The following is a 24,336-nucleotide window of genomic DNA, read 5'->3' as shown; positions in this document are numbered from 1 at the left end:
GCAAGGGACTTTGGGTACATTTTTATCATTTAAACTAGCACCTATACATCATAAATTAATTTGGCTAGCAGTTTTTATCTGCTTTCACCATTTATGCTAAGCTAAGCTCAAAACAGGACAGCTCTCTGTCGTCAGTAAAGGTAAAATGTATACAAGAGGAAGAGAGGTTTGAGGAAAGGAATGGATAACGCAGCCACACCTCCTCTGTTGTACAAAAATGAAGCCAAAATACCCCCTATCATGGGTGCTGTAATGGACATTTGCACTGGTGTCCAAATACAACTTCATTTGGAAGTAAAGTTGCACAGTTAGTGATTGCAGCTAACTCGGCGCACACAGGAGCGGCAGGAGCCACATTTGTCAACAGAGCTCTTTATTATGACATTTTATACCTTTTTGTATCGTCAGGTTACTAATGAAATAAAGAAAGTAAATAAAGAAGCTTCTCAGAAAAAAGAAGCTTTAAGACAAATCAATCACCAATGTCCATCTGTACATGGAAGAGGCAGGGTTTATGACCTTTACTGCAGCCAGTGAGAAAAGGCAAAACATCTTGGCTTCACCACTGGCAAGCAGTTCTGCTGTCCATTTTTATTGTACAGTCAATGCTTTTAATCAATAAACAGTCATTATAAAAAAGTTTGATACATGACATAAAGAGCTTCTTTGGTGGTGTTTATGTGTATCGCTTTGAAGCAAAGGTTACATTTTTAGAAAAGTTTATATAGTTTTGAATGAAGTGCTTGTTCTAGCTTGAGATGTAGGATTTTTTGTAATTTCATGTATGTGTTGTTGGTCTTTGTGTGTGTGTGGAGTTTTGACAAACAGGGCCTTGTTTCAGGAACTGTGTTCATGCAATAGTGAAAAACTGTAACTTCAATTTGTTTATGACCCTTATCCTGAAATAGCCTGTTGGGGAAGTTTGGACCAGACAGAATGTCACTCTATTAAGTCAAAACCTGACCACAAAGATAAATACATGGACACACTACACAGAGACACACAAGCATAATACACACACAGCTGTTGTGTTTCCATAACGGTTATCTCACCAACGACTTCCCTCCCTGTAGATTTTATCAAAGAGGTTTAACATGCACCATGTGAAGTCTGCGTGTGTGTGTGCTACTGTGTGTGTGTGTGTGTGGAGGATGGATAACAGGAGGAACAAGAATCTGGTTGTTCAGCGCATAAAAACACACATCCAAACTCAGCACACAAGAAAGAGCTCCATTTGACGACTAACTGCCACTTGTTGAAGGATATTACTGTTTGCCCCGTGGCCAGTGTGTGTGTGTGTGTGTGTGTGTGTGCATGTGCGTGTGCGTGTGTGTGTGTGTGTGTGTGTGTGTGTGTGTGTGTGTGTGCATGTGCGTGTGCGTGTGTATTGTTTCTAATGTGTTTGTGAGTAAAGGAACTGCCAAGAAACTCCCTCTGCTACCAGGGGTTTTCCTTTACTCTCCTGATTCCATACTGTCTCTGTCAAATGCACACACTTTCTTTAACACACACACCCCCACACACAGCCACACAATCAGTCACACATACATGTTTTTCCCCTGCTCGTGAGCACCCTGGCTGAATGCTAATTACACCCTATAGCGCTGTTGCTGGGTAAAACCAAAGCTTCAATGGTGTTACATTCCTTCACGATTCCCTTAAACATGGAAGAACAATACAGCATTTATTAGGAGTCAAACACTTACAACGGAGATCTGAAGAGGAGGACAATAAAGAAATGGAGGAGGGGAAGCGAAGGATTGAGGATTGGGGGCTAATACGCATAAACCTGAAATGGTGATGATAGGTAACGCATGGCTAACACAATTAGAAGATAAGAGACAGTTTTATAGAAGTTCAAGGAAGACAAGGATCAGGAATTTTCAAGAAGACAAGGGGATCTGTGAGGTACTTTTGAAACATGAATGACAGATGCACAATCTACAAACAGATACACACACACACTAGTACACAAACAAAATGATCTGAAACATGAATTGGAGCATGGTGGAGCTCAGGGAACTACTGGTTGGAGTGAGAGTGGGCAGCACAGAGGAGCATTGTGGGACTCAGCTGCATACTGGCATTGGTTCATACATACAAACACACACACACACACACACGCGTGAGCACGCACCACACTTAACACAAGGAAACCTAAACACAAACACATTGATATCAGGCAAACAGAAAGCTAGTAAATAAACACAATCACAAATTGTTTCCCTTGAGGTTCTGCAAATAATACACAAATTGTGAGTAATGTTAGTTAGTCATGGGGAAACAATCAGACTCTACAAACAAATAGACACAAATAAGCCGACAGCCACTCACATATAATTACATGTTTTTAAATGTATTAATTAAGCTGCTGCTGCACAATTAGTTAGCGTCCTCTCTCCCAGTCATCATAACAGACCCCCAAATTGATGCCCACATATGTAACATATCAGGTATATTATAGTTCTATAGGGTAACACACATTAAACTCATCAAGATGTAAAGTTGATTTTTTTTTGCATCCACTAGGTACGCTATATGTGTGAATTATGTCATAATCAATTACCCCATGAATACATCTATAAGCTGTTGAAAACATATGATCAGTTGTGTGAGGTTAGTCTAACACCTGCTGCTTTAAGGTACAGAAATCACACAATCATTGTGATCACCAGGTTTCGCTGTGTGCCAAGCTTGTTTCCATATAATCAAATGAAAGCAGCTGGTCGGCCATTTGTGCAGAGCAGGACTACAATATGTTTGTATGTTTCTCCATTGGTCACCACTTTGTGTTTGTTTGAGACCCTTTTCAGTTAAAGCTAAACGCAAAGGTTTTATTATGTGGGAGTATTTGTGAAAACATAGCCTGACCTCATTACTCAGTGGTCTCAGTTTAAACTCAATAATCATTTTGAATTTTGTGATTGATTAGACAAACTTTTTCTTTAAATTACGGCTATCCAATCACTGGTTAAAACTTCACATACTAGCGCTTCTAATGGTCATGAATTCAGGCATCACTCTTTCTTTGTTTTAGCTTGGAACTAGAATATTTTTTGTTTTAAAGGGGTAATGTGCGAGATGAATTTGAATATTTTCAAGTGAAGAATGCCAAAATCTTTTTCATTTTTTTTGGAGAATTCTTTTTTTGTTGTAGTTTTGTTGTACATAATAAGCAATTGGAATGTATCACCTTAAGAAATTAAAGAAACATTTCCAAATGTTAACTTCCTAATCTAAACCAATAATGAAGAACAAGATAGTTTCAACAGTTCTGCAGTGTCTCTCCAGATGAAAAACGATGGCAAGTTATTACAACTCTATAAAAACTGTGCTGCTTCAGACAGAAAACTACTGCAATAGTATGAGTTAGTCTGTTTACCCTAATTTTAAATCTGATGATATATGCATTGCAATTACAACAAAGAAGTTTGTTAATGGCAAAAAAAGCAAGCTCGTATTTCTTCTTAAAGGTCAGCATTACCAGAAACTTTTATGAGATTGTATATTGCATCATGAGTCAGAAATGGTCGGTTTAATGGCTCTAAATATTTAGTGTTATTCCTTTGTAATGCAGCCGGGGCTTCATAAAGTCCTGAGGTATAATTTATAGGTAAACAAGAATCCAAAATGTCCATAACCAATGAGAAACAGAAAACACAGAAATGAACCCTGTGGTGTAACGTAGGCTCTCTATGTTTCCCCAAAACAAAGAGCACGTTTGACTTCATCTATGTAAAGCATGTCTTCATCAGGTCAACACATTTTGATCTCAAACATTAACTGTCACATACCTATATTTAACAGACCCATGCACATAATGTAATAATCCTTAATGTTTAATCAAGTTTCATTGGTGAAATGTCAAACAATGATAACTTAAGTAATCACAAATACGATTCTGATAAAATTTACTTTTAGTCATTTTGGATATTCAAACATTATAATGGCATTAGTTCCACTAAACCTTTCATTTCCTGTCGTGTTGTTATCATTTGAGACATCAGAGATTTGACTTTGTCCTAGTTCAACTCTTTGACATTTAAACTTTTAATGAATAAACCCCTTCAGGGAGAAACAATCAGACGTTCATAAGACCACATTATGTATGAAGGATCAGTTCCTGCCAGAGTAGAATTAATTATCTTTTAGGCTTTACTTGATTAAAGACAAAGTTCCTGCTGATGGAGATGACACGCTTTGTGGACTCAGCTAAAATAACCAACACTGTTCCTGTTTAACCAATAGGAGTCCTTAAACACATCCTAGGCTTAAAAAAAAAGGACAAAATAAAGCCAAGGTTCTGGCTTACTTGAGCTGATGACAGAAAGTAAACTCCTAAACTAAACATATCTAAAGATTATGTTTTGAAGGTTTTTGTAGTGAAAAATGGCTACTGACTGCGTTTTGTTGCAAGCTTCTCTTATTCTTAAAATGAGCTTTTATTCAGAATGTTTATTAATATTAAAAGCGGCAGCCTCCAGTGATGAAAAAAATAAAGCCAATACGAGAGTGCGAAAAACTGCAGTTCCTCGAGTGTCCACTTGAGGCTGGCTTCAAAAGCCCAATAAGCCTTATTAGGCCCTTGTTAAACAAATTAAGCAGAAATAAACATTTTTAAAGCCTGATTTAAAAAATGGCTTATTCCCTTATCTATAAACTTTGCGGAGGTTTATTGTTATTTTCTAACACATTCATTTTGATTATATCAAAGCCTAGAATTATGTTTAATTTGCATGATTGGGGCATGGCTGAGTGGACTGACAGGTGGGTGCATTGTAGCTGTTTACCAGAAGGCTTAAGGCCCGCCTCAGCTCCACCTCTTTGCCTGTTTCTAGATTGATCTAAACTATCCTTTTTCTATCCTACCCTCTTCACCTCTCAGGTGGCAAAGGATGTGTCCATCCGTCTCCACAGCCAGCTGGACAGCTTTGAGAAGAAGAGGAGTCGTCTGGAGCAGGAGAATGAGGAGCTGAGGGTCAGGCTGCAGGACCTGGAGGTCGCCAAACAGGTCCTGCAGCAGGAGATTGACAAGGTATGATCAAAATATTCATGACTGTGCTGTGTTGGACCAGGCCAGGAGAGGCCATGCTGAAACCTATCAACAGGGCCAGTCGGCTCACTGGATTGAATAAATGCTCTGTTAGCATGTGTGTTCATGAAAATGTAAATTATTCTAGCTAGTGCAGATGAAGAGGAAGATGAAGTGATATTGGTTTTCTGTGCTATCCTTGTGTCATTTTTTGCAGCAGTAGTTGTTCCTCTTGTTAGTTTCCTTTTGATTAAACACATTTCCTTGTTGAAGAAGATTACTCCATTCGACCAAACTGGAAGTTTCAGTCAAATAGCAGGGTTCAGACTAACCTTATTTAGCCTGTTGTATTTTCAGCTCCTTTGAAGAAAACATTGTTTCCTTAGCTCAGTGGAGCCTCCGAAGAGTCGTCTCTGTTCTCATCTAGTGTTGACTTCCTTTTTGCCACTCTAGCGAAACTCCCAAGACTGTTTTGCTTTGCCAAGTGTAGCCAATAAAGCTCTGCAATGAAAAGCAGGGATACGATTTGATGTCAGGGCCAGGTGAAGTAAAAACAAACAAGCGTGGCACTCCTTTGAAAGGGAAAATAAATCAAAAATAAATTGATGTTGCATCTATATTCGCTCTGAGTTAAGCAAGATTGCCCTCTCCTCTGCCTCCTGAAGGTCTTTTGAGCAGTATTAATAGGGTGGAAAGTATAAAAACACCCCATCTATCCACACATTTCTCTCTTTCTAGTTTCTGCTCATTGTTTCTGTTGGTCTGTGTATGACAGGACGATGGTCAAGGTCCTGGACTGGGTCCTTGATGTGGGTCAAGGCTTGATGGATAGCTGGCATGGGATCTGTTTTTTTTGTTCTCTGGTCTTGCTGGTTTGTCTGTTCTCTATGCAAAATTGCCAGTTTGCAGCTTGAGGATGGCTGGGTTTTAAGTCTCCAGATGTTGACTTTATGGCAGAAGATAAGACATGAGGCAGTTCATTAGCTGAAGCTGACTGTATGAGTGGAGAAATAAAAGCGGGAGAAATCTGTGAAAATGACTCATCACATTTTCCTGTAGCTTAAAGTTGCATAATAAAAAAAATGCTCAAACCAACAGTTCAAAGCCTAAGGGAATAAAGCAGCAAATCCTTACATTTAACAAGCTGGAACCAGCTACTTTGTGACTTTTATGCTGAAAATTTACAAAAATAATTAAACGATAATCAAATCAATCAATGCAGTCTTAGAAATGTCTTTGATGGTTTTGATGTGGGGTCTTTGATAAAGTCCAGAACTCTGTCGAGATAATAGATAAAAGCACTGAAAGATCGTAAATCTTCCAGACTCTTGACTGACCAGCCGGCTGCCATGCTGAGAAGTTCTCCAGTTGTTTGCTGAAGTGTCTTACTCGCATGGTTTCATAAGCTGTGTTAGTGTCCGCTGTGCCAAGTTATGCTGACCCGGAATGTGAATACGTGCCGAAGGGAATCCTTCACATGTGTGATATGATTCAAGGAGCCGTGTTTGTATGTGTGTGCTCATCCACACAGGAATGCGTCACTCATCTGTGTCACACCTTTTGTCAAACAGTATAAAGAGGAGAACAGTCCCACTGAAAAATGAAGGAGCGATAAGAAACACCTAAACCAGAAGAGACAACACGCTATAAAGAGATAAACACACTATAGAAACGTGTGTAAAGGGTTAAACAAAGCGGACAAAAAGGCTTTAAACTGCAGAGACAGAAAAAAGACAGACGATGGAGGCTTTATTTTGATTCACAGGTGAAAAGGAGGCTCCTGAATTATTGATTGTGTTCTTGTGGCGACTGCAGGCTTTAAAAAACAGATCTGTGCTGTGTGGGTTACTGGCTAGACCGTTATTGTGCTGCTGCAGGCCATTGATATTTACAGGGGAGGGATTTGTTTCTGCAGAGATAACTGTGTTAATCCTTTATGTGCAGATACAGAGAGAGAGACACTGTCCCAATTATCACAGAGAAACTAAAGTACCAATGTTTTATCTCATCTTCACACAGAGGCTGTGGATGAAAAACATTATCTCATAATGTTAAGGCACATGTTACAGCACACATATATGTATATAGATTTGAATTATAACTGTATACAGAAAATTAGTAAGTCATTACTTAGAAATGTTAAAAGGTATAACATGTAGCTGTTCTGCATGTTGGCAAAAGATTAGCAATGTTTTGCTACTCCTGTATGCTATTCTTTGTGTCATTATGCTAACTGGATTAGCTGCGTTCAAACCCTTATGTCTTTATATATCATATTACCAGCTAAGTCATAGCGTAGAAAAGCTAAAGCTACTAGGTGTGAAGATGTAAAGACTGCATGTTGGCAAATTATTAGCAATGTTTGGTAACTCCTTTTGCTAGTCTTTGTATCAATGTGCTAACATTAGCTTAATTTAAAACTTTTTAAGGTTAATCTTAACCCTAATGCCATTATGTAGGCCTATTACTTTATCAGCTAAGTAATATGTTAGAATAGCTAAAGCTGCATGTTGTAATGTATGCTGGTCTTTGTGTAATTGCTAACACTGGCTTCATCTTCAACCCTGTTTAGACTCATTACTTTATTTATGGTAAATAGTAAATGTTAAATGGACTTGAGCTTATATAGCATAAAATACAAATACAAACATTTTGATCAATTATCTGCATTCCCTTATCAATTATTAAATTAAAAACTATCGATACTGACTTTATCCAAACAGAATTTACTTGCTAATGTGTGTGTCAGGACTTCTTGTAGCTTGTATAAAACAAAAAAGAAAGGTAATTGTATTCAATATTTTGTTGCAAGAGATTGCATCAGCTTCAATCTGCACAACCAGTCCACCATCTGGATCTATAAACCAAGCGTTCAGGCACAGAATTAAGTGAATGTCACCCACCTTTTTGGGCTAATGCAGCTCAAAACTTTTTAAACATAACAGGAAAAATATAATTATATTATTATTACAATATTGTCTGCACTCCGTATAAAGTAACCTGTACATTATTTAGAACAAATGATTATCTGTTCCTTCAGATTTGGGTGAGATGTACAACTTAAATATTTGGCTTTAACACTTTAAAGCTTTAACACTTTCTGTGTTGACATATATGAGCCCATTCTAGTCTACAGCACTGTTATTGTCTTTTCACACTATTTATGTACATTGTAGGCAGTGTTGGCTGTGTGTGAAGCTTTGTGCTAGTGCAGTATATCAAACTGTGTTCTCTTAACACCTTGTCTGTTTGTGTATCTGTACATTTAGCACTCTGCAAGAAAAACACACTCTAGCACCATTTCTGATGTTTACAACCATGTGGGGGAAGTGACAATCAATGCTCCTAAGTGGAACAAGGACACAGGAAATGGTCACACTCTTGTTTTTTTTCTCTGTCCTGTTCTCCTTTTCCTTCTTCTCCCGACCATTCCTCCCACTTAGTCCATCACCACCTCCTCCTCCTCCTCCTCCTCCTTCCTTCCATCTCTATCTCCCTATTAATTATCACCTTCCATTCTCTCTCCCTCCCTCCCTACTCTCCCTGCTCTCCTGCGGCTCCCATAGAGACTGCGAGGAATGCTGATGCAGGGATTTCTTAATCCTGTCTCCCTCCTCTCTTTCAAAATCCCTTCTCTGACCGCCTCCTCCCGTCCTCTCCCTCTCCTCACTCTCTCCCTCCTCTATTCAAAATATCTCTTCATTTCTGCCTTTTCTCCCCTCCCCTCTCCTCGCCTCTCTCTCCTCCTCTGCTGCAGTCTCTCCCTCCATCTTTGAAACCATCGATCCATTCCAGCTGTTTGACCTTTGAAAAAGGCAAGGTCACATGTGATGGAGGGGAGCGGGGTTTGGTTACATAGAAATATAGGTTAGGATGTGTGGAAGGGGAGAGAAGGAGGCTCTCTGTGGGTTTAGAAACAGAGAGGAGGATGGATGGGGCGTATCTTTTGCAGGTGTTTTGTCACTAGAGAAGAACTCACTGGAGGGATGGTGGACAAAGGGATGTTGAGACGTAATGGAGCTGGTTTTTATTAGTTTGAAGAATAGAGGATGAATTTTAGCTGTCTGTTTTGAATGAAAGAGAAACAACATAATGATTCCTTACTTTATTGGTGTTTGCATATTTTTCCATTATGTAAAAAAAAAAAAAAACGGGCTTTATTGAGCTCAACTCAGCTATGGTTCTCATTCAAATCCCCCAGTGACATTTAAGTAATTCCTTGTATCAATATTTGTAATCCAGAAACCAAGCCAATTAGCTCCCAGAATATTCTTGACGATAAAACGATAAAATGTGATTCAGCCCCCCAAGAAACTATTGGAAAACTGAGGAAAAAGCAATAGTACAAGACTGTGCACATCATTTTTTTCCTAGGAGGAACTACGTATCCCACAATCCATTGCAATTCAAGAGCCAACAAACGATAGTTTAGCCTACTTCTTTCAAAATGTACACGCATCTTATTTCTACATTTATCTTTATGGTCAGCTGAGGCTGTTTTAAACGTGCTATACACATAAACTTGACTTATTGTAGTGTGTATAATGTTAATTATGATGTTGTAATATGTTGGATTTTGTGAATATAGAGTGTGTTGAACTTCCAGGAACTTAAGTGGCTGCATCCGACAGCTGAAGTTCGTGGGGGGCTATAAACATTCCCATGGTAACAGCGAGTTCCACCAATCAGAGATGTCACTGTGACACTGTAGGATTGTGGGTAGTGTAGTTATTTTCCCAGAGATTGCGAATAAACCATGTCTTTCCTTGAAAAAAGGTTGACATCATCCAAACTTGTGTCTTCTATGGGAAGAATCGTTTCACACGCAGGTAGCTATTGGTAAGTCTACATTCATGGTTATGACATTATAGCTAATAATCAAATGTGCTATGGAGAATATGAATGGGATTTTAACTTCCTGAACCAAACTGATAAGCTCTGTAGCCCTCAAGTTGTACTGCTGATGCTATTTATTTTTTATGTACAGTAAACTTTTTGGGGATTGTTGCTTCTTATTTAAAATGTTCTAACTATTTTGTGTGTATTTGTTTGACCCAAGTTTACCTGTACAGATAGATGTACTTGTCCCTTTGGACAATTCATTAATCAATGAACAATGGGCAATGCATTGCAATTTTAACCTTATCGTGATATTTATGTAAGTAATCAGCTTTGTTACATTTACCTTGGATGGAGGCCTGAGTATAACTGCCATGCTTTTTAACCATTTTGATACAGTCAAATGAAGCTATATCAACTTCCTTTGAATTTCATGACCTTATTCTGACCAGATAATTCCCCTCTACATTCCAGGATCAAAGCCCGAAAAATGTTTTCCGCTAAGTAATAAATGTGTAATGTTATGGAGAGAAACAGCATTCTTTGCTGTTTTCTAATAGGAAAGTCTAAAATGACATGAACGCAGCCTGCATTGTGCATCATTTATTCAACATCTAATCACTGTAAGCACTTAAAAATGATAAATGCTTACTAAACGTCCTTAATGCAATCAGATCAAATGATTCAATATTCATTATTATGAATAAAATATCTGCTTTTGAACCTCTCACTGGAGAGTCACTGTAAAGTCTTATTAGAAGGTATGCACTTGAAGCTCGTCATTAACGCTCATTAGTCTTCTTCAGATCGTTTTTATTTTCATTCTACTGTTTAATTTGAAGATGTTCTAACAGAAAGATCACTTAATGGTGCAGCTGTGTTTGCTGGGTGTTTCCATTGACTGCAGTAGAAATTGGCCAAAAAAGGTTTTTTTTTTATTCGTGCTGTGTCCATACCGCCTCAAGGTTACCAAACACAAAGGAGCAGTCGAGAGATTGAGAGATGAAATGAGGGAGGCAGACGGATGGATGGATGGAGTTGAAATGGAGGGATACAAAGCCACAGTGGGGTTGGTTGAACTTAAAGTATTCTGAAGAGAAAGAGACAAGAGGAAAACAAAGGAGAAGAAAAGCAATAGAAAGACGTAATGAGGTGTACGTCTGAGGACGAGAGAGAAAAAAAGAGAGGTGTAGTGGAGAAGGGGACTGTACCATGTGGGGTATTGGTAGGAGAAAGGCGATAACAGCCTTAATTGGAAAAAAACCCTCAGTGACTGGAGGGTGGAGAGAAAATGCAGCATGTCACTCACTTGTGCTCTTTTCTCATTCTCTATTTTTCTCATTCTTTCTCTAATTGTCCTTATTCAGGCAGCCGTTTCTTTGTTTCCCTCGCACAGGTACATTTCTAATATACTCCCTCACTCTCTGCTCCTCTGCATACTCCAGGTTTCTCTGAAGGTCGAGCTTTTTCTCTCTTTCTGCATACATATGTGTGTGTATCCGCGTGTGTATCCGCGTGTGTGTGTGTGTGTGTGTGTGTGTGTGTGTGTGTGTGTGTGTGTGTGTGTGTGTGTGTGTGTGTGTGTGTGTGTGTGTGTGTGTGTGTGTGTGTGTGTGTGTGTGTGCGCGCATGTGGATTTAGAGTAAGCCTACAGAGGATGATAAGGTCACTTTGTCAGCTTGGGCACACACACAGTATATAAAATGGACATTTTTATGCTCTCCGTCTCTGTCACTTTAGCACACTCTTCCCATAATGCATCTGTCAGTAACTCCGTTTTACGAGCTTTTATCAGAAATGTGGACATTTGAAAAGAGCTAGAAGTGGAGTGTGCACCGCTCATGCCAGAAAAGAACACTCATATTTGACACCAACTAAAACCCAGTTAATTTTCAGAGTGCAATTCCGTAACAGCGGCGTAACTAAGGTCATCATTACGTTGTTGTATATTCATATTGATTCCCCAACGGAGTAATGTTGGTATCCCAGTCTGTATATTCATATAATATTAGGGTGATGCAGAAGCACAACGTGAAGAGAGACATCAGGAGCTTCACATACACATGCTGACATGCACACAAACAAACACACACACACATGCACACACACACACACACACACAGGGCTGTTCTTCACCTCTGGCGCCAATCCTGTCTGAACACCTCTGTTACTACCTCAGACGGCGGTGAAGAGGTGGGGCAACTTGGTCCCCCCATGACGCCTCGGTGACATTCATATTGAAGGTGAGACATCAACGCATGGGCGGCAATATTGTGTGGTCTAAATAAGGGCAAATGCCAATGTTCAATACAAGCCCATTCACCACCAGTCCTACTTACCCCTGTCACATCTTATTCTGTATTATGAGTTTTAAAACATAAAATGTTAATCTTGTTAAATATTATAAATAAATAATAGTGTTAATAATGTTCAATCTTTTCGAGAGCCTTGAAATGCTGTTTTCATGAGCAAAGGGTTTGCAAATTATTTCAAAATACAATCTAGGCCAAAGTGTCAGTTGGGATGAGAAAATGATCTTATATCTTGAATCATCCATACAAACCCCACTGGGTGAGCTGAAAGTTGGTGTTTTGCAGTAATGTGCAATGGTCCAACCAACACAAGTAAAAATCAATTGGAACTACGTTTCTCTCTGGATGAGTAAGTTGAATAATGAACAATGTTGGTGTCTGCATGGCTTTCAACAGAAGTGGATACCCATTAAATCCCCTTTACTAACTGTGATATGTTTGTCTTCTTCCAATTTATGTAGATAATTAGTTAGAATTTTTTTTATCAAAGTTCATACAAGTTTTAATTGCATTTCCTGAGTCCATTTAATGTCTTCAGATAAACAGCATGTTGCTGTAGGGATGGAAACACAAGAACGCTCGGTGTGAAATATGAGCTCTTTAAAGTGCCCTTTAAACTTTGCACAATTGGAGGAAGAAAGCAGCGTCACTACTTATTTTTTCCAGTTATTCCACAATCTAATTTTGCTTCACCTTTGATGGAAACAAATATCATGCTGTCAATTCATTATTTGCTTTGGTCTTACACATTTATAATATATTCTTTAATTACTATAGAGCTACTGTTGAGGGAAAAGTATAAATTAGAAAACAGGAGAATGCTTTTGACACAGTACCTCGCTCAAGTATTAGTGCTGAAGGAAACTGTTCCCTGTTATTTCTGACTTTCAGGAAGTGCTCCCTATTGTTCAGAGCCAGTTGAGGGATGTGGGTCAAATTATACCGGAGACTCTTTGTGAGACTGTGTTGTTTTTGACTGTGTATAAGGAGATTATAAAAGCAAAGACTGGGCGTCCACTCACACATGCGAGTTATATTTAAGTTTATGTGAATGTCCATACCTCAATTAAAACATGTCATTTACTGCATGCTGCATGCTGCATTTTATGTAGAGGAGAGAGAGCAGACATAGATTCAGGGTTAATGGAAGGTCAGTTAAGCTGTAAAGTTAGTGTGACAATTTGAGGGTAAAAGCAGAGTGCTTATGTTAGGCCTCAATTAACCCATTAATCCCCTGACTGTTAGGCTTGTTTTTTATTTTCTTTAAGTATAAACTTAGCCTATTTACTGTATGTGTTAGCTGCTCTTCCTGTTAGTTTTATTTTCATGATAGCTTAGCCATATCAGTCGAATTGAATTCATTATTAAATGTGTCAACAAAGGAATTGTTATTTGTGATGCATTGCACATAGAACATACTTTCTTCTGTAGGTCTGCAGTTTAAGGTTATTTACATTTTACATTAATTTGCCATTTCAATATATAATATTTAAAGGAAGAATGTTCCACTTTTTGATCAAGTAGAGGTTGCCCTTGAGCGCCAGCATGAAACCAAAACAAACTACTGTTTTGCCACGCATCCGCCATTCTGAAGGCTCCGCTCTCCTCCAGGGACACACCCCCAACCCCCTCTCCACACGCGTTCACAGGAAGGAGTCACGCGCAAGCGGGCGACAAAATTGTCCTTGGCTCGAGCTGAAATTGCCATGGCCTGCTTTGTTGTGTTAGCATGCTAATGTTAGCACACTTAAGTTAGCTTAAGTGAGCTTCACATTGGCTGTCAATTGACACAGAATGGCCACGATGTAAAAAATGCTATGTGACATTCAAATATGCAGTGAGTATGTTATTCTTCTTTTCTCGTGACTAAAACAGCTGTCGTACAAAAGGGGAGGAGCTAGATGTCCCATCCATGTGAACATGATGTAAACAAGGCTCCAACAACAACACAGCCAGTGGGACTCGTGCTTCTCACTCATTGTAGACAGCCATGACTCAGATAGACATTTACAGAGGACATACTTAATTTCTGCCATATTTATGTGTAAGATGTCGCACATTCTTCCTTTAAATGTTATGAAACAGTAAAAAAAAACATTACAGTTTCTACAATGCCACAATGCTTTCTTCAATTTGCTATCAGTTTTGTTCAGACAACAGGTCAAACAATTCAACTCATCCGAGAAGCTGAAATATCAAAATATTTGTACATTAATTTTTAACTAATGAATCAGCTAGCAGTCGCTGCTCCAGCCTGCTGTAAACTTCCCTGAACAGATGGGACACCATACCCTTAAAAAAACTGTTTCTGTCCTCTATTCCGTACCCTTCTTATTCACATCTTTACATATTTCATGAGGCAGTGTGTGCTTCAGAAAAAAGAGAGTAATGCTCTCAGTGGTTATAAAAAAAGATGTATGCTGTCCTCAATTCCAGCCTAAGATCCCTGTATGTTACTTTTTAAGAAAGGTAACCTGAAATACAGCCAGGTATCGTGGGAGTTAAACAGCTTATGTCAGGGGTAAGACAGTGCAGGAAATAAAAATAGTGCCTCAAACACTGCTGACTGCTCTGATGCTGTAAAAAGCCTGAAGTTTAATAATAACACCTCAACTTCTTCCTGTCTCAGCCAAACAGAGTATCAATCATTCAGTCCCCCCTTACATATCTGCTCCTCCCCAGCATTGCAGGTCATGACACTCTTGTTATTCCTCACCACCCCACCCCCGGTCCCTCTCGGGCCAACAGGACACAGAGAATGCAGTGTGTTGTCTGCAGGGACACAGGAATAGTTAAATGGGTCAGAGCATCAAAGCAGCCCGGGTTTAAACTTAGCTTTATGTGGGTCAGAGTGATTGATTAGAGTAAAGAGGGTCTTAGAAGAACAGAGGCACAAAGCATCTCTCCCCCCCCCCCCCCCCCCCCCCCCCTCCCCCCCCTCCATGCCGGAGACACAGTGATACGTGTGTTAAGGGAAGAAGAAAATCAGATGAAGAAAAAAGTGAGATCTATTCTGGGGTTTGCGTGGAGGAAGAGCAGCACATACTGTTGGGGAATAAAAGGAATGACTGTCTACCTTCAAGTGAGAGCACCTGATTTTTGAGTTATCACTGAAGCTGCTATAATCTCAGAAGTGCATGGTGTAATTAAATTATTAGGAGAGATGCAAGAAGACAGAAAAGAGGGAGACTCAGACACATGCGTGATTCTGTGTTGTCAAAAAGGGCGAGATAGAAAAGGAGGAAGGAATGATCATATCAGGAGAGATGATAAGCCGGGTCAGACTGGAGAGGGAGTCACAGAGAGATGGACGATAAAAGAGAGTGATAGAAAACAATAGATTTAGGAAAGACTAAGATGAGTGACAGATAAGAACACAGGGGGAATGGGAAGCGATGAGGAGAACAAGGGAGGGACTATTTTTGCAGCAAGGCAGATAAGGCTGACAATAAGAATGACATGAGTGTTGTATTATGAGAACTAAAAGAAAGATGAAAAAGAGATGATGAGAAGAAAATGGAATAAAAGACAGCTTGTAAACACAGGAGAGAGAGAGAGAGAGACAACATAAGAGGAGGTAAAACATGAAAGGAGGGAAACACCAAAAGAAAAAGAAGCAAGAGGGATGGAGAAGACGAGGGGAATCATGCCAGTAGGGTTTCTGGGTCGAATGGAGCTATACTGGTACCACTGGGAGAGACGGGTCACACACTCACACACACACACACACACACACACACACACACACACACACACACACACACACACACACACACACACACACAGATCTATGCACGTTTGTGTTTTTTCATGATAGATTCACACATTTTGTAGGACACACACACACACACACAGCTGTATTGTATATAAGATCAGAGGGTCCTTTGGGGAAGTCAAGGTCCTATAGAAACACACACACACACACACACACACACACACAGAGGGTAATTCAAATGCAGTCTAGAATAATACTTCATCTAATACATATCTGGTTTTTGCAGTGCATGGTCTGATTTTTGCTGCGAGTGTCTGAGTGACTTTCCACATTAAACTTTTTTTTTTTTTGGGGGGGGGGTGTTGCTTTTGCAGATATAAACCAGTCCAAGTGTTCCAACAAGCATATAAAGCTGCTACTTTTTTGCCACAGTCTGGGGAGACGGCATAAAATGAGCCTGTTCTTGTGCCTGTTTGCATTCAAAAACTAAAAACACAGTCTGATTTGCACACCCTTCATGTGAAGCCTCCCTTATTTTCCCCATCAAATACATTCATGATTAATTTTTCAACACGCTCAAGATGTGTTGTGTTTGCCTCCTGCATCACGATCTTTCCAGCCTGCTAATATTTGTGTTAAATTTTTCAACAGTTGAGCATGTTTTAGGGGCCCGCAGGGGTGCGGAGGTAATTTCATGCCTCAGTAGCTGGAACACAAGTGAGTCTGCGATGTCCCACGTTCAGAAGGGCATCCTGAACTACTCCAGGCGCTGATGGAGATACTTAGAGGTGACTGGGGAGTAATAACAGGGAAATTCACAAGAGGGAAGGTAAAGGAGAGAAGACCAGGGGGGGGGGATAAATAGATTGAGATGAGGGCAGCAGAGGGGTCGATGTGGAGACACTATTTAGTGATAGAAACCTTGCAGGGAGGACATCCAGCCCAAAAAGCTTCCTCTTTTTTTGAAGCATAAAGTTCTTATTTTTATCAAAAGCTCAAAGATGAAAATGCCAAAATATTCTTTTTTAAAAGCCTGTGATGGACAGTGTTTTTGGTAAATGTCACGGCAAACACAGCCCCGACATTACTGTTTGTCGATAGGGCTTCCAGGCGTCTGCTGCCGTGGCATAATTGCTTGCTGCTTCTCACCAAGGTAAACGAGACGGACCTGTTGACACAACGATGCTTCACTCTCTGGACCAGCTCACTCTGCTCGGTTCCAACGCGTTCTCCTCCGTCGGATGAAAGTTCCGTATTATGTCATGACTTTGTTCTCAGACTTTTTTACAAAGAAAATGAGGAAACAATGAACAGTCTCTCGGCCAAACTCCCACAAAGCCTCTCACAGTCCCAAACATTTGTCCTCCCTTTCACACCTGCCCGTCTCAGCTAATCAAGAAAGGTGGCTCCCCAGCCATTGGCTGTACGAGCAGGCAGGGAGGCCCAGGAAGGCCCACCCCCTTATTATTTTGACAGCCATGCACTAGAAATTTATCAGGGATGTAACATTTATAAGTGCCTTTGTTTAAATAACTGATTGTGGAGAATGATAAGAAGGATGTTTTTTAAGTTTAGCAATAAGAAAAGAACAAAAAAAGAGACACAGGTAAGGAGAGATGAGCTTTTAAAGTAGACATGAGATTCTTTTGTCTGACCTCTTCGTCTGATTGGCTGAGTGCCATCATAAACCTTTTAAAAGAAATACCAGATTCTCACCTTTAACTGCAGGGCGCTTCATTTCAGTGCTAATGCATTAGCAGCAAACGACTCCTCAAGCTGCTGCTTTGCTCCTCCGAGGTGTTAAACTCATCACTCTGAAATGTCACCTCACAAGGAAGAACTGCAGAATATCCCAGCTCACACTGAAACATATTTGTTGAGACGTAAGTGTTGTCATCTGTTGATTTGACTTGATTTATTATTACTGTGCAGTCGCTCATGCAAACACATGCACTAAGCGAAGCGTTGGAAATGTCAAACATAATCGTCCATGCAGCAGGTGGATTATTGGAAGCATCACTGTGAGATGCACAATATGGTATTACTCTGCTTCCAACATGTCTGTAAATACCAAAAGGTGGAACAGTCTGCATTCAATTAACACTAACATTTGTAGAAAATAACAGTCAAAAAGGGCTTGTCATTGTCATACATCGATATATATTTAAACAGATATGAGAATGACTTTACAAAACAGAGATGACAATTTGAACTTATATTCTCTCAAAGGGCCTCATTACTTCTCCTTAACATTTTCTGAGTTATTTCACTTGCAGGAACCCCAATAAACGGAATTTGAAAAACTCTGAAATACACAAAGGACACAATTAAAGAAGAGTAACAGTATGTGGGAGTACAGTCTGTTTCTGACAAACAATGAGCAGCCATACATACAAATATGATGATATGATACATCACTATATTACATTAAAAAGACATGAAATGACAAATTAAAATTGTGCTCAAGATCGACCACAATCAAACATTTATCAGGCAGAGCATCTACAGCCAGATGTGCTTTCCTCCTCATCAACTCAAAATCACCTTTGGGGCCTTGAGGAATGATGAGTGAGGGTATTAAATGTAGTGATGAATCACAAAGCTGTATGACACTCAGAGTCCAGAAAATGTGAGCTTTGACAATATAATATATATGAAACATCAGCATAGTCCAGTGCAGTCAGAAAAGAGACTGCAACCAGGCTCTTTGTTGATTTTATAGAAAGTCAACACGGGTTTGATTTTGAAATTGAAGCACATATTCAGTTAAAGTATTTTTAACAGTTTGGTTCATTGGAGGGGTAAAAGAGAATTAGAGATTTATATTGTTAGAAATAACAAATACCTCTTCTAACTGGCCCTGTAATAATGATCGGATTTACCTGAGCAGCAATGGCTTAACCATGGCAACTTAACTAATGACTGCACGAGACACCCCCCCCCCCCCCCCCACACACACACACACACACACACACACACACACACACACACACATACCCCCTCAGCATTGCCCCTACCTTTAACTACATCTACATCCAACATTTATCCATCTGTGCTCGGTAAAAGTGGAGAAAAAAAAAACCTGTTGTTTTTTAAAGGGAATTTTAAATGGGGACGAATAGAGGTTTAGATGGAAACACTTCATGATTGATCGTGAGCTTTAGACGTCTGCATGACCAAAATCGAGCAGACAAGGGGAGAACGAGAGGGAGGAAATGGATCTCTCTCTCTCTCTCCTTTTGTCTCTCTCACCCATTAAAATGTTGAACGCTGACTGGAGTGCATATTATCTCACCTGTGGGCGACAAAGGGGTCTCCCAAAGAGGTTCCAGTCGGGTCTCTGCTGGGACCCATTGTGTTTAGAGATAAAAGACACACCTGCACACACACACACACACACACACACACACACACACACACACACACACACACACACACACACACACACACACACACACACACACACACACACACACACACACACACAACCACATACTGGTTATATCAAGAATATTGAAAGTGTTTCTGTGACGGTCTATTGATCGTGGATTATATGAACCGTATATTTGATCCAGTTATTCTCAAGAGAGACTCCAATCTATGCTTTCCCCTGTGTATGTGAGTGTTTTTTTTTGTCTGTGTATTTTCAGGCTAGCGCTCATAATACTTAAAGCTGATCTTCATATGTAGGCTGTATAAGAAACTATACATGCACCATGCTAGATCCTAAGTAGCATTATTCTGATTGTTTTTATTTTATTCCTCATGTACACTAACGTATGTGAGCTCAATTTCATTATGACATGTCTGAATTCTTCCAGTGTGTCACATGAGCCTCCCTGGATGCTTGTTAATCTTCCCAGCAGACGGTGCATCATTCTCGGCCTGTCTGTGGCTTCACTGCTGCGCTCTCTCTCCCTGTCGGACAGATGAAACGAGCAGGGCTGGAGGGTAGCTGAGCTCGCCCGCAGCCAAATCAATAAAGGCATTTGAATTTTTTAAAAGGACTGAGTGCCTTTGAATTTAATAGCTTCACACTTTGCTAAGTGAAAATGCCACGCTTTCCGATGAGCCGCTGTGGTAAGAAGCTGCGGGGACAAAACCAGAACATTGTCATTTAAGCAGCTGCATATTGGCTCTTTCTTTCGGGCTCTGACGCTTTTTTTTGTGCAGGAGGAACGTTTCGATTCCTCTGTATAATGTCATATCCCTTGAGTTCCTGTTGTAGCTAGATGTTCAAATCAATTTAAGCTCCAGTGTTCAAGTCAGCCTGAAATGTTCAATATTCAGTCTAATCACGAGGTCATGGTGTTGGTGGTCTGGCTGGTTAAAACATTGCAGTTGATTGTGTCTCTTCTTTTATGACACTGCAGATAGATAATGCAGTGATTTATGAGTTGTATGCTGGGTGGAGGAGGAGTCCTGAATGAGTTGCATCATAATTGTTCCCTTCTTGCTTATATTACCGGTGTACGTTATTAATCTGTGTACATGAGCGATAGAATCCAAATGTTTCCTCTCTGTGTGGATGAACATCACACTGGTGGTTTGAGAGGATTTGAATGTTCTAACTTCAGATGAGGGGAAATGATGCCGCTTCTGGTCGCTGGGAAATTATAGAAACCGCTGCAAAAGACATTACATTTAAACCACATATGTCTTTTGTTATTGCAAGAAGATGCTTATAGCCATGGGGCCAAATATTGTACTGCAGCTCAAATTACAGGCTGCTGAATTGAAGGGATTGTTCTCCATTTAAATTGAAAAAATAAACAAAAAATGGCCCGACTCCTATAACAGACTGACAAATTGAAGTCATAATCTTCTCCTGTAATCCCTGGGAAACAATATGTTAAGCCTCCACTTCTTCTGAGGATTGCACACAAAAAGTCAGGACATTCCAGCATTGAAAGCAAAACCAGCACACTATTAGTTTATCTTTGCATTTTAATATACTGTTAACATGAGAGCTTTTTGTTATTGAATCGAAACACATTTGTGTTTCTGTCTTTGGTCTGTTTCCATATTTCCCCTATTTAATATATACGTGGCTCTGTTGATGTAAATGTTCTCTCGCACACATGTAGGAAATGGCTAAGGCTCGTAAAGCACCTGATGAAGAGCCCAGTCGGGCGCCAAACGCCACATTCTTTAATGCATATAGCAAATCCATAAGTTTATCTTTGGGAGCCATAGTGTAGTGAGTCTCGGGGTGTAAAAGACCATTAGTATGGATTTATAAGGATTCAGTGATTAACCATTAGATATTATCAATACAAAGTGAAAACATCCATAATGTTATATGAAGTTATGCTGACAAAACCAAAAGACTGTTTTTTATTTCAGTGAGTAAAATGTCAAGTTAAGTTGCAGTTGTTTTCTCCTTGTTGATATAAGCGGTCTTGGATTTTAAATGGATCTAAATATAAATGACTCGATATATTATCCATTGGGCTGTTTGATATCAGCAATGTTGTTTTCCAAAAAAATCAACATAAAACTCTACTGTGATGAAAGTCTTGATATACACCCCCAGAAAAGAAACCTGAGAAAAGAACTCAATCTTAACTCCAGCTCAGGTTACAGGTTTTTGTTTCTGAGTTTTCAAATTTCATACAAAGAAAAGGTTGTACTTCATCACAGCAAACACAACCCTGGGAAGTTAACTCTGGTCTAGGGCTTCCACGTGACTGCTGCCCATAGCATCATAACATGTGGCTGCCAAAGCTAAAGGTAATGGAGCCCGACCAGCTCATTCTGCTCGGTTCCGGTATGTCCTCCTCCATGTTGGATTACAGTTCATATTACACGTGACAATAACTCAACAGAAAACAGGGAAGTAGTCAGTCTCTCCTTTACTCTCTCATGAGTTAGCTCACAGTACTACTACTACCGTCCTCTTACACACCTGCCTGCCTCAGCTGATCAAGACGGGCAACTCCCCAGCCATTGGCCGAACGACCAGGAAGGCCCGTGCTCTCTCTAGCTTGAAAGCCATGCAATACAACCAATCAGGGATGGTGTTGTGTTAAAAACTTTATTCACATTATTGCAACCCAAGTATAGCCCATAATGACTGTTTGTGGGCTGAGATAGATATTGATACTAAGGAGGTGAAAGTCAATTAAATGACTTTGCCAAAGTTTTACAGTGCACAACCAACTTGCGGTGCTGTGAACTAAACAATGCATTGAAGACATTTGGTCTTAATTACCCAACATGTAGGGGGTTATCCCTGCCTTAGGATGATGTCACTAATCAGCTTGTTCATAAACAACTATCTGCAATGAGGTTATAAAAGCTGTTTTAGATCAACTCTGTATAATCAAGTCATAGTTGTCACATATGAGGTAGGGGAAGGACTAAAAGGAACACTATTTCCCCTAAGAAGACTTGGCCGACCCTGTTCGTGTTTATAGCCGGCCGATGAGAGGTTTATATTCTAATGATGGATGATGGATGAGGAGGTTTACTGCTGATGATGAATGTGCGTTCTGCTGGGTATTGACGTCGCTCTGCAGTGGCAGCACTCGGCTGCATGAAAGAGGAGAAAAAAACATGAGCTGCAGCGGCAGGTCATTTGTAAAACACATACAGGCTACTAAAATGTGTCTGTTAGTGTGTATGTCCCTTCCCTTTCTCCATCTCTCTCCTTTTCTCTATATGTTTTCCTTTTTTCTCCTTATCCCTCATTTTCTATACCTCCTTCCTTCCTTCTCCTCTGGCTCTCTTCTCTCCACTGCCCTCTTCCTGATCCCAAAGTGAGGCTGTGACATCATCACCGTGCTGCAGGCTCTTGTTGTGATGTGGAAGTGGAGACGTGGAAAATGAGGAGCTGGCACCTCCCGCTGATGCCTGTCTGGCTGCACTGTTGTTACTATGGTTACATTGCCGGAGTGGTGTGGGTTGCTATAGTTACCCTGCTACTGTGATGTCCCACAGCAGCTGTAAGCCCAGCGGGGAAAGAGAGAGTCAGGCTCAGTGCTGTTAACCCATTCATTGTTTCATGTAGGAGAAATATTGGTAAAGAAATGAGATACAAAATAAATGATTCACTTTGGGAATGATGGATTACTTTTTGTTTTGCTTGTATATTTATCTGTGTGGAGCATTAGGACTACAGCATCAATTACATGATTGAATGCTGTGTTTTGATATTACAAATAATAATCTTGATAATTTCTTTCCTAGGCAGACCATTAAAGTCATTTTAGCTCTAATAAAACAAGAAGAATCACATGTTATAATCTATAATGAATGAGCACAGCATCATTAGGATACTTAAAATGCCATATACTCATTGTTATTGTGATGATATGGAGATGATGGAGATATAGTTTGTTTGATAAAACAGCCTCTTTAGTGCCACTATTTACTTCATTGCATTAGAAACTCTTGTTGCTGATTCATAGTATTTCAGTGTCACAGTTTATCGGCTGAAGGCCTGTGTTGCATAATTCACATTCCCGTACTTCCATTGGGTTTTGCTCATTAGGATGAATCAGTTGTGCTTGTTGTGACAGGACGGTTGTTCTTCTTTTTCTCTCTGTCAACGTTTACCTTTTCACTCTATCTTCATTAGTTATTTTCATTCCTGTCCCCCATGTCTTCTCTCTCTCTACTCCATATTACTCCAATTTCCATCACTACTTCTCTTTTTTTACAGACATCATCAGTATTTATAATGTAAAGTATGGAGGCAGCTTCAACTTCAGCCCAAGCAGTCCAAAACGCTTCTCAGTCATATTATGACATAGTCATTCATACTTCTTCCTGATCAGCTTTTTTGCCCTGCAGGCTTCAAAAGAGACAACAAATGCAACCAAACCTTAAAAGGACTGAGCTGTGGATTACATACTTTCTAATGGCAATTACCTCATACAACCCCACTTCAAATATACCAAACTGTCCCTTAAAGCCAAATTTTGTTATGATAAAACTATCATGATCAAATCGTCAACATCCTCTTACTGAGATTCTATTATTTCTACATTTTCTACATTTACTAATGACTGCTTTACTGTATGTACCGCAGCCCCTCTAATCCCCGTCTCATTTTTCAGGGAATTATGTAACGAGGATGGATGGACAGGGACAAAAGCACATTATCTCTCTGCCCTCCTCTTTCTCTCTCTGAGCCCCTTTGATCACAATGATGATGAGGTTATATAAAAGATGCTGAGTGGCCGCAGCAGCCTTTTCTGTTCAGATCAGGAAAGAAGAGCTGATATCCAAGGGAAGGTTTTTCCTCAGTTGTTTGGTCTTCCCACGACGAAGCAGAACAGAAAATGAGTTTCAATTTTAGCAGGATCAATACTGATTAAACCCAAAGATTTTTATTACCACCCAGAATCTTGTTGGCTTCGGATTTACTGAGGTGGCAATAGTTTGGACTGAATAATGACCTAATATAATTTATCTTTGAGGAATAAGATTTA

At 39.8% G+C, this 24,336-nt stretch overlaps 1 protein-coding gene across 2 annotated transcripts in view; it reads left to right on the top strand.

Moving 5' to 3' along the window:
- mtcl2 (microtubule crosslinking factor 2) overlaps window positions 1-24,336 on the top strand; it is a 104,932-nt gene that overhangs the window by 16,713 nt on the left and 63,883 nt on the right. For both annotated transcript variants that reach the window (XM_061058634.1, XM_061058633.1), the window contains exon 4: window positions 4,886-5,035. In XM_061058634.1, the coding sequence (XP_060914617.1) occupies window positions 4,886-5,035 (150 nt within the window). The remainder of the gene's footprint in view (window positions 1-4,885; window positions 5,036-24,336) is intronic.

This window comes from Labrus mixtus, chromosome 15, assembly GCF_963584025.1.
Source record: "Labrus mixtus chromosome 15, fLabMix1.1, whole genome shotgun sequence".
NCBI lineage: Eukaryota > Metazoa > Chordata > Actinopteri > Labriformes > Labridae > Labrus > Labrus mixtus.
This window is presented reverse-complemented; position numbering and strand designations above follow the sequence as displayed.